Here is a 17,431-nt window from a genome sequence, read left to right as displayed (position 1 = left end):
TCTAGGCAACATCTCGATCCCCTGGCTCTGCCTTCCACATCTCCCTGAGCTCCTTGTATCAGAGGGTTTCCCCCTTTCCCACAGGTATGAGGACCCCCCCCCACCCTTGGGCACATGTTTTTCTACTGTACATACAATAAACTTTTATGCTTAGAGTTCCCAGCCTTGCTTTTCAGAAGTAAAAGGAAGCATTTTCAAATGTAGAACCCTTTTACCCTCAAAGCTGGCATTTATTTATTTTAAGATTTCATTTATTTAAGAGAGAAAGAGAAAAAGAATGGGAGAGACAGAGAGAGAGCATGAACAGAGGAGCAGAGGCAGAGGGACAAGCAGACTCCCCACTGAGCTCAGAGCCTGACTCAGGGCTTGATCCCACAACCCGAGATCACTACCCAAGCTAAAACCAAGAGTTGGACACCCAGCCGACTGAGCCACCCAGGCACCCCAAAAGCCTGGCTTTTAGACTATTGCATGAGCTAGTCTAATAGTGTCTAATAGTCTGATTTGACACTAGACCTTTACTTATGGCGGCATCCGCCCTCCCCTGGAAGAGCAAACACAGTTGTTTCAGTGAAGAGAGGAGCCCCAGGGCTGTGGGAAGTAGGAATCACTAGGAGTGAAAATGCATTGCTCTGATTTCTCTCACATACTTGCCCTGTTCCATCACCTAGCATTTCCGTGCACTTATGTAGTGCTGAGCACTCTGGCCAGCACCTCACAGGTGAGCATCTCAGGCTCACGACACCCCTGGGTTGTGTGCTGCCACTGCTCACTTTAGAGAGGAGGTGCACGACTTGCCCGAGGCCGTATGGCAGTAATGGTGAAGTCAGGCCTGGGTTTTTCTAGGCTCACCAGCCTTACCCTGTACTCTGCTGGCCTGGGGCCCACGATGTTGGTGGCAGCCTCTGGGCTGTAGACAGGGATTGGGGGTGGCTCTGGCCGCCCTACTGGACAGACAGCCAAGCCACTGTTCCTGCACTTCCATTTTCACTTCTATATCTGTCTTCTTACTCTTTGCTCTATGTAAACTCTTCATGCCTGTGCTCAAGGCTTTCTGGAGATCCCTGGGCCCACCCCTGCCAGCTCCACGTGCCACCCTCAAGAGGGCCAGGCTGTGGGTACCTGAAAGCTTGACCCAGGTGTAGCTGGGGTGCTGCTGCTCTGTCCAGGGCAGTGGAACTTCTGTGAGGATGGCAAAATTCTCTGTTAAAAAAACAAAACAAAACAAAAAAACAACCATAGCATGGGGGCCACATGGAACCACTGAGTATTTGAAATGTGCCTAGTAAAACAGGGGGACTGAATTTTTAATTTTAATTAAAACCAGTATATATTTCAGTAGCAGCTCATGGCTCGTGACTCTTGCACAATGGTGCAGGTCTGAAGCATAGAGCTTTGAGGTGTGTGCACCTGGCCTATGGCAGGCTCTGGGCCTGGCTGGCTGTGGGATTCCTAGCACAGACCTTGAACCACCTCTCTCTGCCTTCATTTACCTATTTGTAACACTGAAAGAAAAAGCCACGCTTGTTGCTCCTGCTTTTACATGCCTTCCACACCACACTTCTGACTTGGATGTTGAGCACTCCAAACCAACAACCTGTTTTACGTGTTGTGAGTGGTGCTGAGCTAGCACCTGGGAGGGCAGCAGCCGAGTGGTCAAGATGGCAGGACCTTCTGGCCATGACTTTTCCTGAGCCTCCGTGTCTTCCCACTCTAAAACAGACATGGCACCATATCCCTCCCAGAGGGAACTCTGTAGAAAACACCTGTTGGCACCTTGCTTCCGACCTTCCCAGCAGCCCAGTGATGGTTCTCAGTGATGGTTCTGGAACAGAGGTTAATTTCCAGTGTGTAGAGTCAGCCAGGTGGGGCTGCTCTGGATACATGTAACTACTCTTCTCTCCACAGGAAGAAGTGCTCCGGAAGAGCTTCCAGGACCTGGCCACTGAAGTCGCTCCCTTGTACAAGAGGCTGGCCCCCCAGGCCTATCAGAACCAGGTACTGGGTCTCAGGCCTTTCCCTACCCACGTGTCATCCACATCTGTGTCCGTGCTCCCTGAAGTCAGGAAGTGGAGACTGGGCTCCTCCCACTGTGCTCCATGTAGGAAAGGCTAGAGCAAGGATGTAGGTCTTTAATAAGATCCTTTCTTTACACTGAGCTAACTGCATCCCAGACCATCTCTCCTCTATCCCTGTATTCATGCCTCTCCCCCTAGTAATCTTCCACCTCCTCTGGTCTGGCTTCTCCTGGGGAGGCTTGTGTTTCTTTCTCCTGTCACCCCTTCATCTCCCAGGTGAGGTGAGGGGGATTTGAGATAACTCAGAAGGAAGTAATTCCTACAAAGGCTTCAGCGAGAAAGCCTTCTTCCTGCAGCCCATGCACAGGGCAGCTGTGGTCCTTAACCAACCAACTTCCCTCTTCCTCCCATCCCTAGCCTCCCTGGTTCAGAATCCAGGCCACTGACCTCAGGTTACACAAGCTCTTCTCTTTGGCTGTCTACTCAGGTGACCAATGAGGAAATAGCGATCGACTGCCGCCTGGGGCTGAAGGAAGGGCGGCCTTTCTCGGGGGTCACCGCTTGCATGGACTTCTGTGCCCACGCCCACAAGGACCAGCATAACCTCTACAATGGGTGCACAGTGGTAAGGGACCTGGGACCTGTCACAGCGCCCCCTGCGGGATGATCTTGGGGGGGTACTGGTTTGTGCAGACCGGTGGCCTCAGAGTAGGGAGGGACCTGGAGACAAGAGTCTCAGATCTCTGGGAGGTGCCCTGCCAGACTGCCTGCTCCTGCCCACTTCTCTGAGAAATGCATGAACTGGAATGCTTGGACAAGGCTGGCCTTGCCTCTGTGTCTCAGGCAGATGCTGCAGAGTGCCATCTCTGGGACACCTGGAGGCCCTCACTTACCGAAAAACCATTCTAGGTCTCCATGAAACACTTGGATGTAAACCCAAACAACCTCTTGATTCAGCCATAGAGTAAATGTTTATTGTGCCCCAGGTGCTGGTCTAGATGCTGGGGAATAAAATGGACCAAGTCCCGCCCAAGTGTGTAATATTAATTGTATCAGGTAGTGATGAAGGCTGTGAGGAAAAGATGGAGTAGGGGAAGGGGGAAGATGAGAGCAGATTCTGTTTGAAAGGCCATAGGCAGAGAGGCCCTTCTGAGGAGGGGCACCTGAGCTGAGACATGAATGAAGTGAGAGTAAGGGACAGGGGGTGGGGTAGGGTGGGGGGTGGAGTGTCTAGGGTTGGAGCGCTCCAGGCAGAAGGACCAGCACAGGCCAAGGCTCAGAGGCAGGCAGGGGTCAGTCACAGGGAGTCCAGAAGGCAGGCAGGGCTGGGAGTGGTAGGATCTCCTTTATGAAGTTAGAAGCATTCTCTTGCTCCTGCAGGTGGAGAGTAAGTATGGAGGCAGTGGGGAGAATGGGAGGAGGCAGCCAGTTAGAAAGCCAGGACAGTGTCCAGCCTAGAGGTGATGGGGCTTGGGCAGGAGTGAGGGTGGGAAGAGGGTAACTGGACAACTTTGGGTGACTTTGAAGGTACAGCCAAGGAGATTGCTGATGGACAGATGCAGGATCTGAGAGGGAAGGACTAGGGAACCGCTCAAGACTTTTTGCTTGAGTACCTGGCCAAGTGCTGGTATGATGCACTGAGTTAGAGACTAGTTGGAGAAGGCCAATTTGGGAGTAAAAATGAAGAATTCTGTTTTGAGATGCCTGCTAAATGTCCAGGTGGACCTGTGGAGCAGGCAGGGGAGGGGCATGTCTGGAGAGCACGTAGTTCACAGGTGCAGCTACAAGGCCGGATGCAGTCACCAGAGGAGTGAGCGCAGATGGAAAAGGGGAGGTTTGCGCTTGAGTGGGGACCACCTCGAAGGAATGACCCCAGCTCTCTTCTTTGCTTTTGAACTGGGTTCTGGGCAGGCAGGGCTCCCCGGGAAACTGGGAGAGGCAGAGGCACTGGCAGTTCATCTGAAAGGGGGCTTCCAGAGTTTGGGTGGAGCTTGGATCTGCCACAGGGATTGACTGCTCTGCTCTGAGGTTTCATTTCTCTACCTTGTCCTCTTCCTTGTCCAGGGCTGGAAGCCAGATGGGGCAGGGCCTTGTCCACACGGTACCATGAGGGTTTCTAGCTGAAACAGAGAGAAAGGGAGGGACCTCCAAGATTAGGAGAGGGTCAGGGAAGGAGGAGGAAACACCAGGAGATAGGAGCACAATGAGATTATTTTGATCCCAGAGCTTGTAGAGTTTAGAGTGGGGAAAAAAAAAAAAAAAACTGTTTTCAAAATGAACAATATTTTTTCTAATTAAAAAACTATTCATTGTTTTAAAAATAAACAATATTAAAAAAGTATAAAGTAAAAGTTGCCTGAAATCTCATTGAGATAACCAGTGTTAGCATTGTGATGACCGTTCTTTGATGCCCATACACACCTGAGTGTATGTGTATGTACAGCTACATACATTTTACACAAATGTGATCACATTATATGTATGTGCTGTTCTATGACCTGTTTTTCTCAACTTAAGAATACATAACGGACAGCTTCTGTGTCACTGGATGTAGATTTACTTCACCATGTGGTAAGGCTGTATGTATAGCTCTGCCAGCATTTATGTGACCATCCCCCTATGGATGGACAGTGGGTGCTTCCAGACTCCCGTTCCATAAATCAGAGGTAGGGTCCACCCTTACCACATCTTGGTGCAGAGGTGGAATGATCTCCTTGAGGTCCCAGGGAAAGGCCATTTATAGGCTTTAGAGTGCTGCTTCTCTGGCTTACTTGTAACACAGGGCTTTCTCAATTTCTTTAGTCTTTGCCCGCCTGAGTGGTAAACATAAGGTCTCATTGTAATTTGTGTTTCTTCTATTACTAGACAGGTTGAACATCTTTGTCTATATTTCTTACTCATTTAAATTTTATCTTTGTGACTATCCTTTATGTCCTTTTTTTTAAAAAAAAAAAAAAAAAACAAGGATAGGGGCAGCCCGGGTGGCTCAGCGGTTTAGCGCCGCCGTCGGCCCAGGGCGTGATCCTGGAGACCTGGGATCAAGTCCCACATCGGGCTCCCTGCATGGAGCCTGCTTCTCCCTCTCCCTGTCTCTGCCTCTCTCTGTGTGTCTCTCATAAATAAATAAATAAAATCTTAAAAAAAAAAAAAAAAAAAAAACAAAAACAAAGATAGCCACATCTGTTGACATTGGTAAGGTATCTCTGTTAAGGAGAAAAACACCCCTTCTGTCATATCTTATTCTTTGTCTTTTACTTTTGCTCTGTTGTTTATTACATTGGGTTTTAGGGAATTATTGGAAGCAGGGCTGGTGGTCAGTCCAACCCAGAAGGTATGCAGGGTTCTGATCAGAGCAGATTCTGAAGAGCCACACATACTTTGAAAAGAAACATACATGGTAGAGTGTGACACCAAAGGAGAAGCTATAGGTGGAAGGATGAATAGAGCTGACTTCATAAAAATGAACAGTTTCTGTTCAACAATAAAACACTGTCATCAGCACACCTGGGTGGCTCAGCGGTTGAGCATCTGCCTTTCAGCTCAGGTCATGATCCCGGGGTTCTGGGATCGAGTCCCACATCAGGCTCCCTGCATGGAGCCTGCTTCTCCCTCTGCCTGTGTCTGCCTCTCTCTGTGTCTCTCATGAATAAATAAAATCTTTAAAAAAATAAAAATAAAACACTGATCATAATTGAAAGGCCACTACAAACCGGAATACAGTATTTATAACAAGTGACAAAGGAAATGATAATGTTTATATACAAAGATTACATGAATAATTAAAAATGAATAGTGTCGTATAAAAATGGGTAAAAGGCATAAAACTCACCAAAAAAGGAAGACAGTTGTATTAAAATATACCCCCCTCCAAAAATAAAATATACCCAAGTATACCCAAGACTTATTTGATCAAATATGATAAGACATGAAGACACAGACATGACTGTCAGGAAGGCAAAAGTTTATACTCACAGAGCTTTTTTTTTTTTTTTTTTTTTAAGATTTTAGAGACAGAGAGGCAGAGACACAGGCAGAGGGATAAGCAGGCTCCCAAGAGGGAGCCAGATGTGGGACTCGATCCCAGGACCCTGGGATCATACCCTGAGCTGAGGGCAGACGCTCAACCACTGAGCCACCCAGGCATCCCTCACAGAGCCTTTGGAAGCACATGCCCCACCAGGCCATGCAGAAGCACTGGGGTTGGTCAGGAGGCAGAGGGATGAGAGGAATGAGAGGGGACAGTATGCCTCAGAGCCCTTATTGGAGGTTTTGTGGGAAGGAATGGGCAAGGCCAAGTAGGAGAGCTGAGTAAGCCCAAGGATTTATTAGGTTGAATAATTTCTGGGTCTCTGGGCCATAGGGGTGGTCTCCAGGTGTCCTCCCCGGTCCTGGGTGATATAGGGCAGTAGGAATACTGGCTCAGCGTGCGAGAGTTTGATAAAGGAGAGAGTTGGCTGTGTGGGCTCTGGATTGGTTGGTTTGTATATCAGGGTGCACCTGAAGGAGGTCATTTGCTATCTCTAGGAATTAGATAGTCTTGGGGGAGAGACAGCCCCTCTAGAGTCAAGGCCCCAAATACCAAAACATGAAGAACACACAAAATAACATAATAATATAATATAATAATAATAATTATATAATATAATAATAATACAGCCAACACAAGAGTGAAGAGTAAACTTGAGAGGAAAAAAAAATAAAGCCTCATTAGTAATCAGAAATGCAGATCAATGAGATACATTTTGATAATGAGCAAAATGTTTTTAAAAATTGATGGCAAAATTATAAGCAAAAGTGTAGGAAAATGGAAACTCATCTTCTGCCAGTAGGAGTGAAATACTGAGGAGAATCATTTTGGAGGGCAGTTTGGCAACATGTAGCCGTTTACTTCACCGAGTTTATTCTAGGAATTATGTTTTTTAGAAAATTTAGCTAAAAGTATATAAAAGTATTTATGATACAAAAAATTGGAAACAACTTTAAATGGTGATGAAGGATTAAATGAATACACTGATGCAGTAGAATAATATGCAAGTTCTTAAATCACAATGGGGGAGAATAATGCATAATAAAATATTCATACTACGTTTAAAAAGAAGTTATTATAAAATTGTGTGCATAATGCAATCCTATTTCATTACCAAAAGTGAGTGTGGGTATACGTGTATGCAATATGATCAAAGTGTTTATAGTGATTATTTATGGATGGTGGGATTATGGAGATAATTATTATTTCCTTTTTGCTGGCCTAAATTTTCTACAAGCAGCACATGTAGTTTTTAATACAGAGTATTTTAAGAGCAGAAGGAGGCTGAGTGTTCATCCAGGGCACAGGGGAATAACAAGGGTGGGAGGTCTGCGGTGATGAAGCGTAATGACAAGAACATTCCGCTGGAGGGCACAGCATAGCTGCCAGTCCTACTGGGCCCCTTCCCAGCCGTGTGACCTTGGGCCAGTCATCTCCTCCCCTCTCAGCTGCTTGAGGGTCGCAGGAGATAAAAAGGAATGGATGTCCTTTGAAAGCTGTAGAGCAGATTCTTTTTTTTTTTTTTTTAAGATTTTATTTATTTATTCATAGACACAGAGAGAGAGAGAGAGGCAGAGACACAGGCAGAGGGAGAAGCAGGCTCCATGCAGGGAGCCCGATGTGGGACTCGATCCCGGGTCTCCAGGATCACGCCCCAGGCTGCAGGCGGCACCAAACCGCTGCGCCACTGGGGCTGCCCTGTAGAGCAGATTCTAAATGTTGGTGATACTGTTACTCTGTGAACCAGGGCAAATGTGCTTTTAAACACTCCTGGGAGAGTGGATGGCTGATGTCAGGACTGTGTGGGGAAGGTGGGAGGGAGGTCTTGTATGCAAGACGCTCAGTCCCTTCCTCCCAGCGCTCAGCTCCTCCAACCCCGTGCATCCTCCCTCTCTCTGCTCGGGGCAGGTCTGCACCCTGACCAAGGAAGACAATCGCTGCGTGGGCAAGATTCCTGAGGACGAGCAGCTGCACGTGCTTCCCCTGTACAAGATGGCCAACACAGATGAGTATGGCAGTGAGGAGAACCAGAACGCCAAGGTGGGCAGCGGGGCCATCCAGGTGCTCACCGCCTTCCCCCGCGAGGTCCGGCGCCTGCCTGAGCCTGCCAAGTCGTGCCGCCAGCGGCAGCTGGAAGCCCGAAAGGCAGCAGCGGAGAAGAAGAAGGTTCAGAAGGAAAAGCTGAGTACTCCCGAGAAGATCAAACAGGAGGCCCTCGAGCTGGCCGGTGTCACCACTGACCCAGGTGTGTGGGGAGAAGGTGCCACCAGAGGTGGCACTGTCCGGGTGGGGGGTTGTGGCCCCGCCCCTCTTCCTGCCTCGAGCTAGAACTCCAGCCCAAAGTTCTGGGGCCTCTCTCAGCCATCCAGACCCCACATTATCTTAACTTTGTCAGCACGGCGTCCACAGCAACGCCAGGACATCAGGGCCGGGGAGTCCGCGGCAGGAAGGTCCCGTCTTCCCGAGGAGGAGCTGGACTTCTCCTCCAGCTAGTCTGAGCATCTGCAGAGTGTGCTGTGGCCTCAGCCATGGGGTCTGCAGTGGGGGTGGCAGCGATTGTGGGTGTGGGGCAGCTCTCCTCCCTCCTGAGCCTTGTCCCCGCAGAGGCTGGCACTCAGTGGGTGGAGCTTCACTGAGGACCTGTGGGGTGGGCCAGGGAAGGGAGGAGGAGGAGCACTGTGGGGGGCCCTGGGCTCCGCCAGCCACTCCTCCCAGGGCTTCAGCAGGGCTGAGAAACCCTCAGCAGAAGAGGGAGGTTCCATCCCCAGTCCTCTTGCCCAGGGCCTTTGTGGGATATGGTTCTCTCTGCTCCTTGTCCTGCCTCCTGTCTTCCCCAGGCCTGGCTCTGAAGGGTGGATTGCCCCAGCAAGGCCTGAAGCCCTCCCTCAAAGTTGAGCCACAGAACCACTTCAGCTCCTTCAAGTACAGCGGCAATGCAGTGGTAGAGAGCTACTCGGTGCTGGGCAACTGCCGGCCCTCCGACCCCTACAGCATGAATAGCGTATACTCCTACCACTCCTACTATGCACAGCCCAGCCTGACCTCCGTCAACGGCTTCCACTCCAAGTACGCTCTTCCATCATTCGGCTATTATGGCTTTCCATCCAGCAACCCCGTCTTCCCCTCACAGTTCCTGGGTCCTGGCACCTGGGGACACAGTGGTGGTGGCAGCAGTTTTGAGAAGAAGCCAGACCTCCATGCTCTGCACAACAGCCTGAGCCCGGCCTACGGTGGTGCTGAGTTTGCCGAGCTGCCTGGCCAGGCTGTTCCCACAGACACCCACCACCCCACTCCTCACCACCAGCAGCCTGCTTATCCAGGCCCCAAGGAGTATCTGCTTCCCAAGGCTCCCCAGATCCACCCAGCATCCAGGGACCCCTCTCCCTTTGCACAGAGCTCCAACTGCTACAACAGATCCATCAAGCAAGAGCCAGTAGACCCATTGGTCCAGGCTGAATCTATACCCAGAGACCCTGGTAAGATGGGCAAAACACCTTTGCCCGAGGCTTCTCAGAATGGGGGACCCAATCACCTATGGGGACAGTACTCAGGAGGCCCAAGCATGTCCCCCAAGAGGACTAACAGTGTGGGTGGAAGCTGGGGTATGTTCCATCCTGGGGAGAGCCCTGCCATCCTCCCTGACAAGCTCAGTTCTTATGGGGCCAGCTGCCTAACCCCTTCCCACTTCCCGGATGGCCAGTGGGGGCTGTTCTCTGGTGAGGGGCAGCAGCCAGCTCCCCAACCTGGAGGACGGCTTCGAAGCAAACCGTGGAGCCCCTGCAAGTTTGGGAACACCACCTCGGCCTTGGCTGGGCCCAGCCTGACTGAGAAGCCTTGGGGGGTCGGGGCTGGAGATTTCAACTCTGCCCTGAAAAGTGGTCCTGGGTTCCAAGACAAGTTGTGGAGTCCCCTGAAAGGAGAGGAGGGAAGGATTCCCACCCCAGGGGCAAGCCAGCTGGACAAAGCCTGGCAGTCCTTCAGCATGCCCCTGGGCTCCAGCGAGAAGCTCTTCGGGGCCCTGAAGTCTGAGGAAAAGCTATGGGATCCCTTCAGCCTGGAGGAGGGGAGTGCCGGGGACCCCCCCAGCAAGGCCACGGTGAAGGAGGAGAAGAGTGGTGGGGCCGAGGAGGAGGAGGAGCTGTGGTCTGACAGCGAACACAACTTCCTGGACGAGAACATCGGTGGTGTGGCCGTGGCCCCTGCTCACGGCTCGATCCTCATCGAGTGCGCCCGGCGGGAGCTGCACGCCACCACGCCCCTCAAGAAACCCAACCGCTGCCACCCCACCCGCATCTCGCTGGTCTTCTACCAGCACAAGAACCTCAACCAGCCCAACCATGGGCTGGCCCTCTGGGAGGCCAAGATGAAGCAGCTGGCGGAGAGGGCCCGGGCGCGACAGGAGGAGGCCGCCCGGCTGGGCCTGGGCCAGCAGGAGGCCAAGCTCTATGGGAAGAAGCGCAAATGGGGGGGTGCCATGGTTGCTGAGCCCCAGCATAAGGAAAAGAAGGGGATTGTCCCCACTCGGCAGGCGTTGGCCGTGCCCACAGACTCAGCAGTCACCGTGTCCTCCTACGCCTACACGAAGGTCACTGGCCCCTACAGCCGCTGGATCTAGGTGCCAGGGTGCCAGGGAGCCAGCGTACCTCAGCGTCGGGCCCGGCCCGAGCTGCCTCTGTGGTGCTTTTGCCCTCACACCTGGGGGCGGGTTGGGGGTGCAGAAGTCTTTTTATCTATATATACATATATAGATATGCATATATATGTATTTATGGTCCAAACCTCAGAACTGACCCGCCCCTCCCTTCCCCCCACTTCCCCAGCACTTTGAAGAAGAAACTACGGCTGTCGGGTGATTTTTTTCGTGATCTTAATATTTATATCTCCACGTTGGTTTTTTTTTTCCCCTCCTCCTTGTTTGGGGCGGGGAGGGGGGGGCTTTTATTTCCTCTTGTTTTTAAAACTCTATCCTTGTATATCACAATAATGGAAAGAAAGTTTATAGTGTCCTTTCACAAAGGAGTAGTTTTAAATTCCATTTAAAATGTGTATTTATTGGATTTTTTAAAAAGCGACAATAGTAATGGTAAAGGATCGGCAGGAAAGGCCAAAAGCGCTCATTCCTGCCCAGTCGTGCTGGGCCCAGCGAGCCTGGCCCTCTTGGGAGCTGGCAAGGTTCTCTCAGCCATCTGCCCCTCATGAGCCAAGTGCAGATTGTAGCCACCCGGTCCATCCCTCCTGACAAATAGGCCTTCCCCTCAGGGGAGGGAGCCCTCAGGACAGCCTCTGTCCTCCCGTAGGATGGGAGAATCTGTAGAGAAACATCCGGGGTCCCTTTTCTAGTCACCGGCTTAGAGTCAGGGACGGGGAGGCAGGTGTACCCCAGGCCAGGCACCTGAGATGCTGGCGTAGATTTCCCCCAGAAACCAGGTTGGAAGTAGACCGCTTCAAGCTTGCTAGTCTCCACACTGAATCCTCTCTGTCCGTTATTTGTCAAGTCACACGATGTCATGGTTCCCTAGGCAGCACCTCCTGATGGAGCTAGAGTTGAGAGGCTCTTAGGAGCCGTTTCCACCGGGTTGACAAGCCAATGAATCCTGGGCTGAAGGAATTTGAGTGGCAGTTTTTCTAAAAATGCCCCAAAGCCTATGCTGATACTGAAAAAGGGCTACTGTATCTCTAAAAACAAGAAGTTGAACCCAAGCTGTGAAAAGCCAGCATGGCCGTGTCGCTTGGCGCGCGGCACTGTGCAGAGCCTGGTGCTGTAGTATCGTGCTGGGACTCGCTCCCCTGGCTCTTGGGCAGGTCGCCTCCTGCGGGAGCTCAGCACACCAGTGTAACAGCAGTTAATGCATCTCTCTCTATTCCTGGATTTCCACCTCCGACAATGGTGCAGGCCTCACAACCCAAGCCCTTACCCCCCCCCCCCCCCCACCCGTGCTGTTGTGAGCAGGGCTGGGCTTGCACTTAGCGATTTTCAAATGCAGGAGTCAAACGTTTTCAGCAGGTAGCTATGTTTTTTCCTCCCAAATTGGTGCCATTTCTCTATTGGATCATTTTCTCCCTCCCTTCCTTCCCTTTCCACCCACTTTAACTTCCCATTCTAAAATTCTGGTGCATTCATTCAGTTCTTTGAAATGAGAATGTGGTGCTTAATTTTTGCAACATTGTTGAGAGAGGTTGGGCCTAACTGGCGGAAGCAAGATTCATGGACAGCAAGTCAAACTTCCTGGAGTGTTTGTTTTTTCTGTGGTATTAGCAGAATTTCTATCAGGCTACCCATGTGGATGTGTGTGGTGAGTGGGAGGCTTCAGCAGGACACGCAGAGGGGACCATGGCCACACAGTGAATGACAACCAAGCCCTGAGAGAAATGTCAGATATTTATTGAGCAGTCTTATTCAGATGTGGGTCTTCGTAAAACGAGTTTAACAATCAGATGACGATGCTAAAGGCAAGTTCCTGAGCTTCCAGGTGCCTTGTGTATGAGCTGAGAACCGAGCCGCTGGGTGTTTGCTGTAACTGTTCAGAAGCCCTGGCGGAGAGTCGCTGTAACATGTCCTGAGCATTTATGTGGTCTGGTTTTAACTGTAAATAGTGAAAGATTTTTTTAAGCACTTTTGCCTAGATTTAAACAGCAACTTGAAAAAAAAAAAGTATGTTTTAACATGTCATTGTGGGAGAAATTGTAAATAGTAGCTGAATATTTAACGTGCTTTGTCTATCCTTCACTTTTACCATATTCTGTAAAGTTGCATTTATTTTACAGGACAAAAATGAAATATTATTGCTTTTGAAATAAATACCCAAGAGCTTATCAGGATTTAGAATTATTCAGAACTCAGATTTATAGGAAAACCTCTGACCTTCAGTTTGACAAGCTAAAGGAAGCAGAGTTCTTTAATAAGCATGCTGATTTTCTAGTTTTGAGGAAAAGTTGGGTCCTTTAAATGCTATTTTGCTTATCGCATCAGTACTTTTATGCAGGTCTCATTTGACTCCGTGCTTAGGTAGATGCGGGGGTGCCTTGAAAACTTCATTTTAAATGATCTTAAGCAAGAAATACAATATTTTACGAAACATTTTGGAGAATGTGACCGTCTGTATGACCCGGGAAAGCCCCAGGTTGGCTGTTGGTTTGGAAGGTCCCGAATGTAACCCAGGTGATTCGGATACTTGGCATGTGTGAATCTTCCTGATGTATGTTAAATATAATCTTTCCCTCGTCACCCTTTGGTAGCAAAGCCATCAGATGAAAGGAGAAACCGATACAAGCTCAAAGCATGTGATGTCTGTCCCGCGGCCCCAACAGCCTCTGGTCCGTAACTTTCTAGACTAGTGTGTAGGCTGCTGTAAGGTGAGTCAAGAGGCAGTCTCCATTGGATGTTCCCGTTCCCCTCAGAATGGTGTTTCAGAAATTAGGTGGTGCTGTTGCCATGCTTGAGTCCATGCTGATTTTTACACACTACATGTATAACCTACCTCAAATCTCAGTCATTAAAATTAGCATGCTTTAGACGTATATTTAAAAAGTAACTATGCACAGCTCCTTATTCCCCGCCCCTTGCTGCTGAAGGTTTCTTAAAGAGAAAAATCAAATTTTTATTTTTTACTGGCACTATCATTTTTTAAGTCCTAAAGATGATTAACAGACATTTTTATCATGAGAAGAAAAATAAAGCCATTGCAACTAACAAACCTAACAGCATGACCAAGTTGTAGAGTAATAATATAGCAACGAGAGATGACGGAGTCTTCGCGTCCTCTCCCCAGTGTGCCCTGTCCACAGACGCCATCCACATGCAGCGCGAATATCTGGTTCCCCTTTTGTTTGGTCTCCCCTGCCTTTTGCATGCAAGGGAAGTGCTTGCAAAATTCTGTGCTAAGAGATTTTTAAGATAAAAATCGCTTTGCGGCAGGTTCTCACAAAATAACTGGTGCTAGCTCAAGAACCCATTATCAGAAATCTTGACTAAAGTTGTTTCATGGATTTTGAGGTTTTGTTGTTTCTGGTGTTGTCATTTGGTTTGGAATTTTTTTTTTTTTTTTTTTTTTTTTTTTGCCAGGGCCTAAATTTCCCACATGCTGGCTTTTGTGGGTCCTGCTTGCCCTCTCGCTGGGGTGACCATGGTGTGTGTGGAAAGAGCTCAGACCCTGCCCCTTCTTGGTCCTTCCACCAGCCTCTTTTGGAAATGGTAGCTTGCAGAGCAAGGGATTTTTAAAGTGCTAAAGCAAGGAAAGGAGCAGAGCTCAAGTGCTTTGTATGGAACAGCACTAGATGTGTGAGGACAGTTGATGAGTAGATGGTGATCTGATTTCATGGAGAAAAAAAATGCAGTCAGACTTTGTGAAGTGGAAGCACCGCCAGATCTCAAACCAAGGCAACGCTGGTGGAAAGTTTAAGTGATACCCCTGACGTGCCTCAACCAGTCTCTTTCCTTTTGTTACTGAAGTGTGTTTTATGGACTAGGAAGCATTTTTATGAATTGAAATAGTCTAAATAAAATGGTGCTATGGTGTTTTAATGTGACTGTCCCTGATCCTGTCCTGCTGAGGTGCTATCAAGGTTCTGAAACCGCAACCAACCAAAAACAAGGTGGGCTCCAGTCTCTCTTGGCTTCCCCCTCTTCCCCTTTTGGTGCTGTCTCCTTAGACCTCTGTTTACCGTGCTAAAACCTGCTCTGAGCAGTTTTTCTGTTTCATTTGATTATTCTTCCCCTGGTGGCCAAACACAGGAAGGCAAGTTCTAAAGGCAGCTGGCTCCCCTGACTGTGAGGGGAGTGGGCCTGCCTGGCGTGGCAGGTGCTCTGGTTACACGTCTGTCCTCTCAGGCCTCATGAGAAAGAAAGGGGAATCTGATCCTCCTGCCGTTTCTACATGGCAGGCATTCTCATAGCGAGGACACACAGCTTCCTCCTCCAGCCCAGGGTGCCAGGTGGACACCTGTGAGGGTCTCCAAAGGCACTCACATACTACGGCATCCTGAATGGACCTCCTTCCTCCCCTGGCCAGGGCCAGGGTGGGAAGCAGGCTCACTCCTTGGCTCCTCACAGCACTTGCCCCAGCGTTGCTATCATCAGTGACCCCCCTTCCACCCACCCTGTGTTCAAATAAAGGAAGGAGCTTTCTTTGCTCACTTGAGGCCACTGAGGCTGCTTTTTAGTTGGTGCTAATCTAAATTTCTTCTTGGGTCCACAGAAGTTGTTTGAAAAACGTAACAGGAAGCTCCATTTTGTGTCATCCACTGTCACAATAATTTTTTTAAATACCTCAAAAACAGGACATTGTGACAACTTCAGTGAGGTAGATTCTGTGAGGGTCCGATACCTGCAGGTTGCCCATCTGATGACTTACTTGACCTTGAAGAATCCAGGGTCATTTTATTTTTCACTCTTCGGCAGTTAATAATGGCAGGCCATCTAAAGGAAGGCGTGTGGTTGACTTTATTTCATTTTCTTTGTAAGTTTTGCTCTCGAATAAAATGTGAATCTCCTAGGCCCATCTCATTGAGCTTTTTCTGGCATTGTTGCTGTCATTTGAAATGACTTCCTCAAAACCTACTTTGTCAGCCAGCGGCATCTGCTGTAGTACACGGCCAACGTCGACATACCCTGGACCAAAACGTTTTGAGGTGCATATCCCAGCATAGGTTATACAGCCCCACACCCACGCGTGCATAGAGCATTTCCACGTGAGACTCCGTCTTGGCGCTCCCAGCCCTTCCTCCCGCAGAGCTGCCCCCAAGAGCAGAGCAATAGGCTTCTCCCCTGAGCAGAGGCTGCAGCACAGAAATGCAAGGCCGAAAGTTGCTTTTGGCCTAAGGATCAGTGATGATTTGGCCTACTTCCTCAGTTGCTTCTATTCTGATATCAGGGATGCTTTTTGTAGTGGTATCATTTGCGCTCTTCTCATTTTGACTACCCGTCGTCATTCAGGGATAATTCATCACTATTCACATGGGGATTTAAAAAATACTATTTGGCTCATTTGAACATCCAAATTTTCTTGATTCCAGATTTTTTTTTTCTTTTGAGGGGAAAAAGGAGGAGAAAAACAGGAGTGATGTCATTTCTTTTTCACATATTCTAATTATAAAAAGAAATAAGGGCAGGTCATATTGTGGCATATTAATGCATTAGACTTAATCTAGAACCCTTGTAGCTTTTTGATGTGTTTTATTTCTTCTCTCTTTGAATTCCTGTTTGGTTACTTGGCTTCCAATGGAGGTGAACTTAACAACCATACTTGAATATTCCGTCTTGACTTTGTAACTGTGGCTACTTGAAATGAAGTTTATCTGGGGTTGATGGATGAATGGTAGATTTTTGCAATGTCTCAAGGCAATAGGATGTGTATTATTAAACTGTAGATATTCTTAGTACAGTAAATTTATGCTGATAATTTTATTTTGTATAATTTTTACCTTTTTGTTAATATTTTTTCCTCCCACTTTATTGGTTTGCCTCCTGAGCTACCCCTCCTTACCCTCCCTTCTCCCCCAGTGTTTCAGTAAATTTAATTTAGGGTGCCTAGAAATTGCAAGTATGTATCCTTTTTTGATTTGTATTTTATTATAATTTACACAAACAACTGGGTTTGTGAACTGTATTACTCCTGGTATCTTTAAAATATTGTGGGTGTTTTAATAAATTTTATATTTATTTTTTGCACTCAAATTCAGAGTGGGTCCTTTTTTCCTTCACCAACCCAACCCTCCCCCCACCTTGAACCAGACCCAGATTGTGGTATTTAAGGTTCCCTATAACCCTGCCATCCCACTGTAGGTTGTACATGCACCACTGAAGCCCTCACTGACAGCAACGGTGGAGCCGGGCCTCGTCTCCTCCTGCCAGCTGCATAATGTCAAAGGCCATCAGTTTTTAGAGCTGCATATGCAGAGGCAAAAGAGATGGCCTTTTTCTCATCTATGTTTCTGCTTTTGGTTTTTTTTCCCCTTTTTTCACTCAGTTTGGAGACTTCCCTCCTCCCACCCACCCCCCAACTAATGTTCACTTCTGATGTAATATTTGCTAAAGAATGGCTGAATTCAGCTTCATTCTGATGACCTGAACACCAGGTCTAGTAGGGAGAGCCACATAGCCCTAGACTTTGCTGTCCTTGGGAAGAGGTGCATATGAGGCCCCCTTTTAGTTTAGATTGCCAGGGCTGCTGCAGCAAAAGTGGTTCTAAGAGGGAAGATGATAGCAATACAGGCCTGCCTCAAGAAGCAAGAAAAATCTCAAACTGATCTTACAAGTAAAGGAGCTAGAAAAAGAACAAAAGCCAAAACCATCAGAAGGAAGGAAATAATAACAGATTAGAGAAGAAGTTATATAGAAACAAAAGGAACAGATCAATGAAACCAAGAGCTGATCATTTGAAAAGATGAA

General features: G+C 48.5%; 1 protein-coding gene and 1 long non-coding RNA gene across 4 annotated transcripts in view; one reads left to right on the top strand and one right to left on the bottom strand.

The window, feature by feature from the left end:
• TET3 (tet methylcytosine dioxygenase 3) overlaps positions 1-16,717 on the top strand; it is a 106,811-nt gene extending 90,094 nt beyond the window's left edge. For all 3 annotated transcript variants that reach the window (XM_038561732.1, XM_038561734.1, XM_038561733.1), the window contains exons 8-11: positions 1,909-1,998; positions 2,506-2,643; positions 7,954-8,290; positions 8,883-16,717. In XM_038561732.1, the coding sequence (XP_038417660.1) occupies positions 1,909-1,998; positions 2,506-2,643; positions 7,954-8,290; positions 8,883-10,660 (2,343 nt within the window). In that variant the 3' untranslated portion in view covers positions 10,661-16,717. The remainder of the gene's footprint in view (positions 1-1,908; positions 1,999-2,505; positions 2,644-7,953; positions 8,291-8,882) is intronic.
• On the bottom strand, positions 2,129-9,651 carry LOC119869819. The gene is made up of 4 exons (XR_005372548.1): positions 9,088-9,651; positions 4,702-4,831; positions 4,062-4,138; positions 2,129-3,392 (listed from the first exon to the last, which is right to left on the bottom strand). It is a non-coding gene; the product is annotated as an uncharacterized LOC119869819 (long non-coding RNA).
• Positions 16,718-17,431: the final 714 nt, after the last annotated feature.

Source organism: Canis lupus, chromosome 17, assembly GCF_011100685.1.
Source record: "Canis lupus familiaris isolate Mischka breed German Shepherd chromosome 17, alternate assembly UU_Cfam_GSD_1.0, whole genome shotgun sequence".
Lineage (NCBI taxonomy): Eukaryota > Metazoa > Chordata > Mammalia > Carnivora > Canidae > Canis > Canis lupus.
The sequence above is the reverse complement of the archived record's forward strand: the minus strand, read 5'-3'. Positions and strand labels throughout refer to the sequence as shown.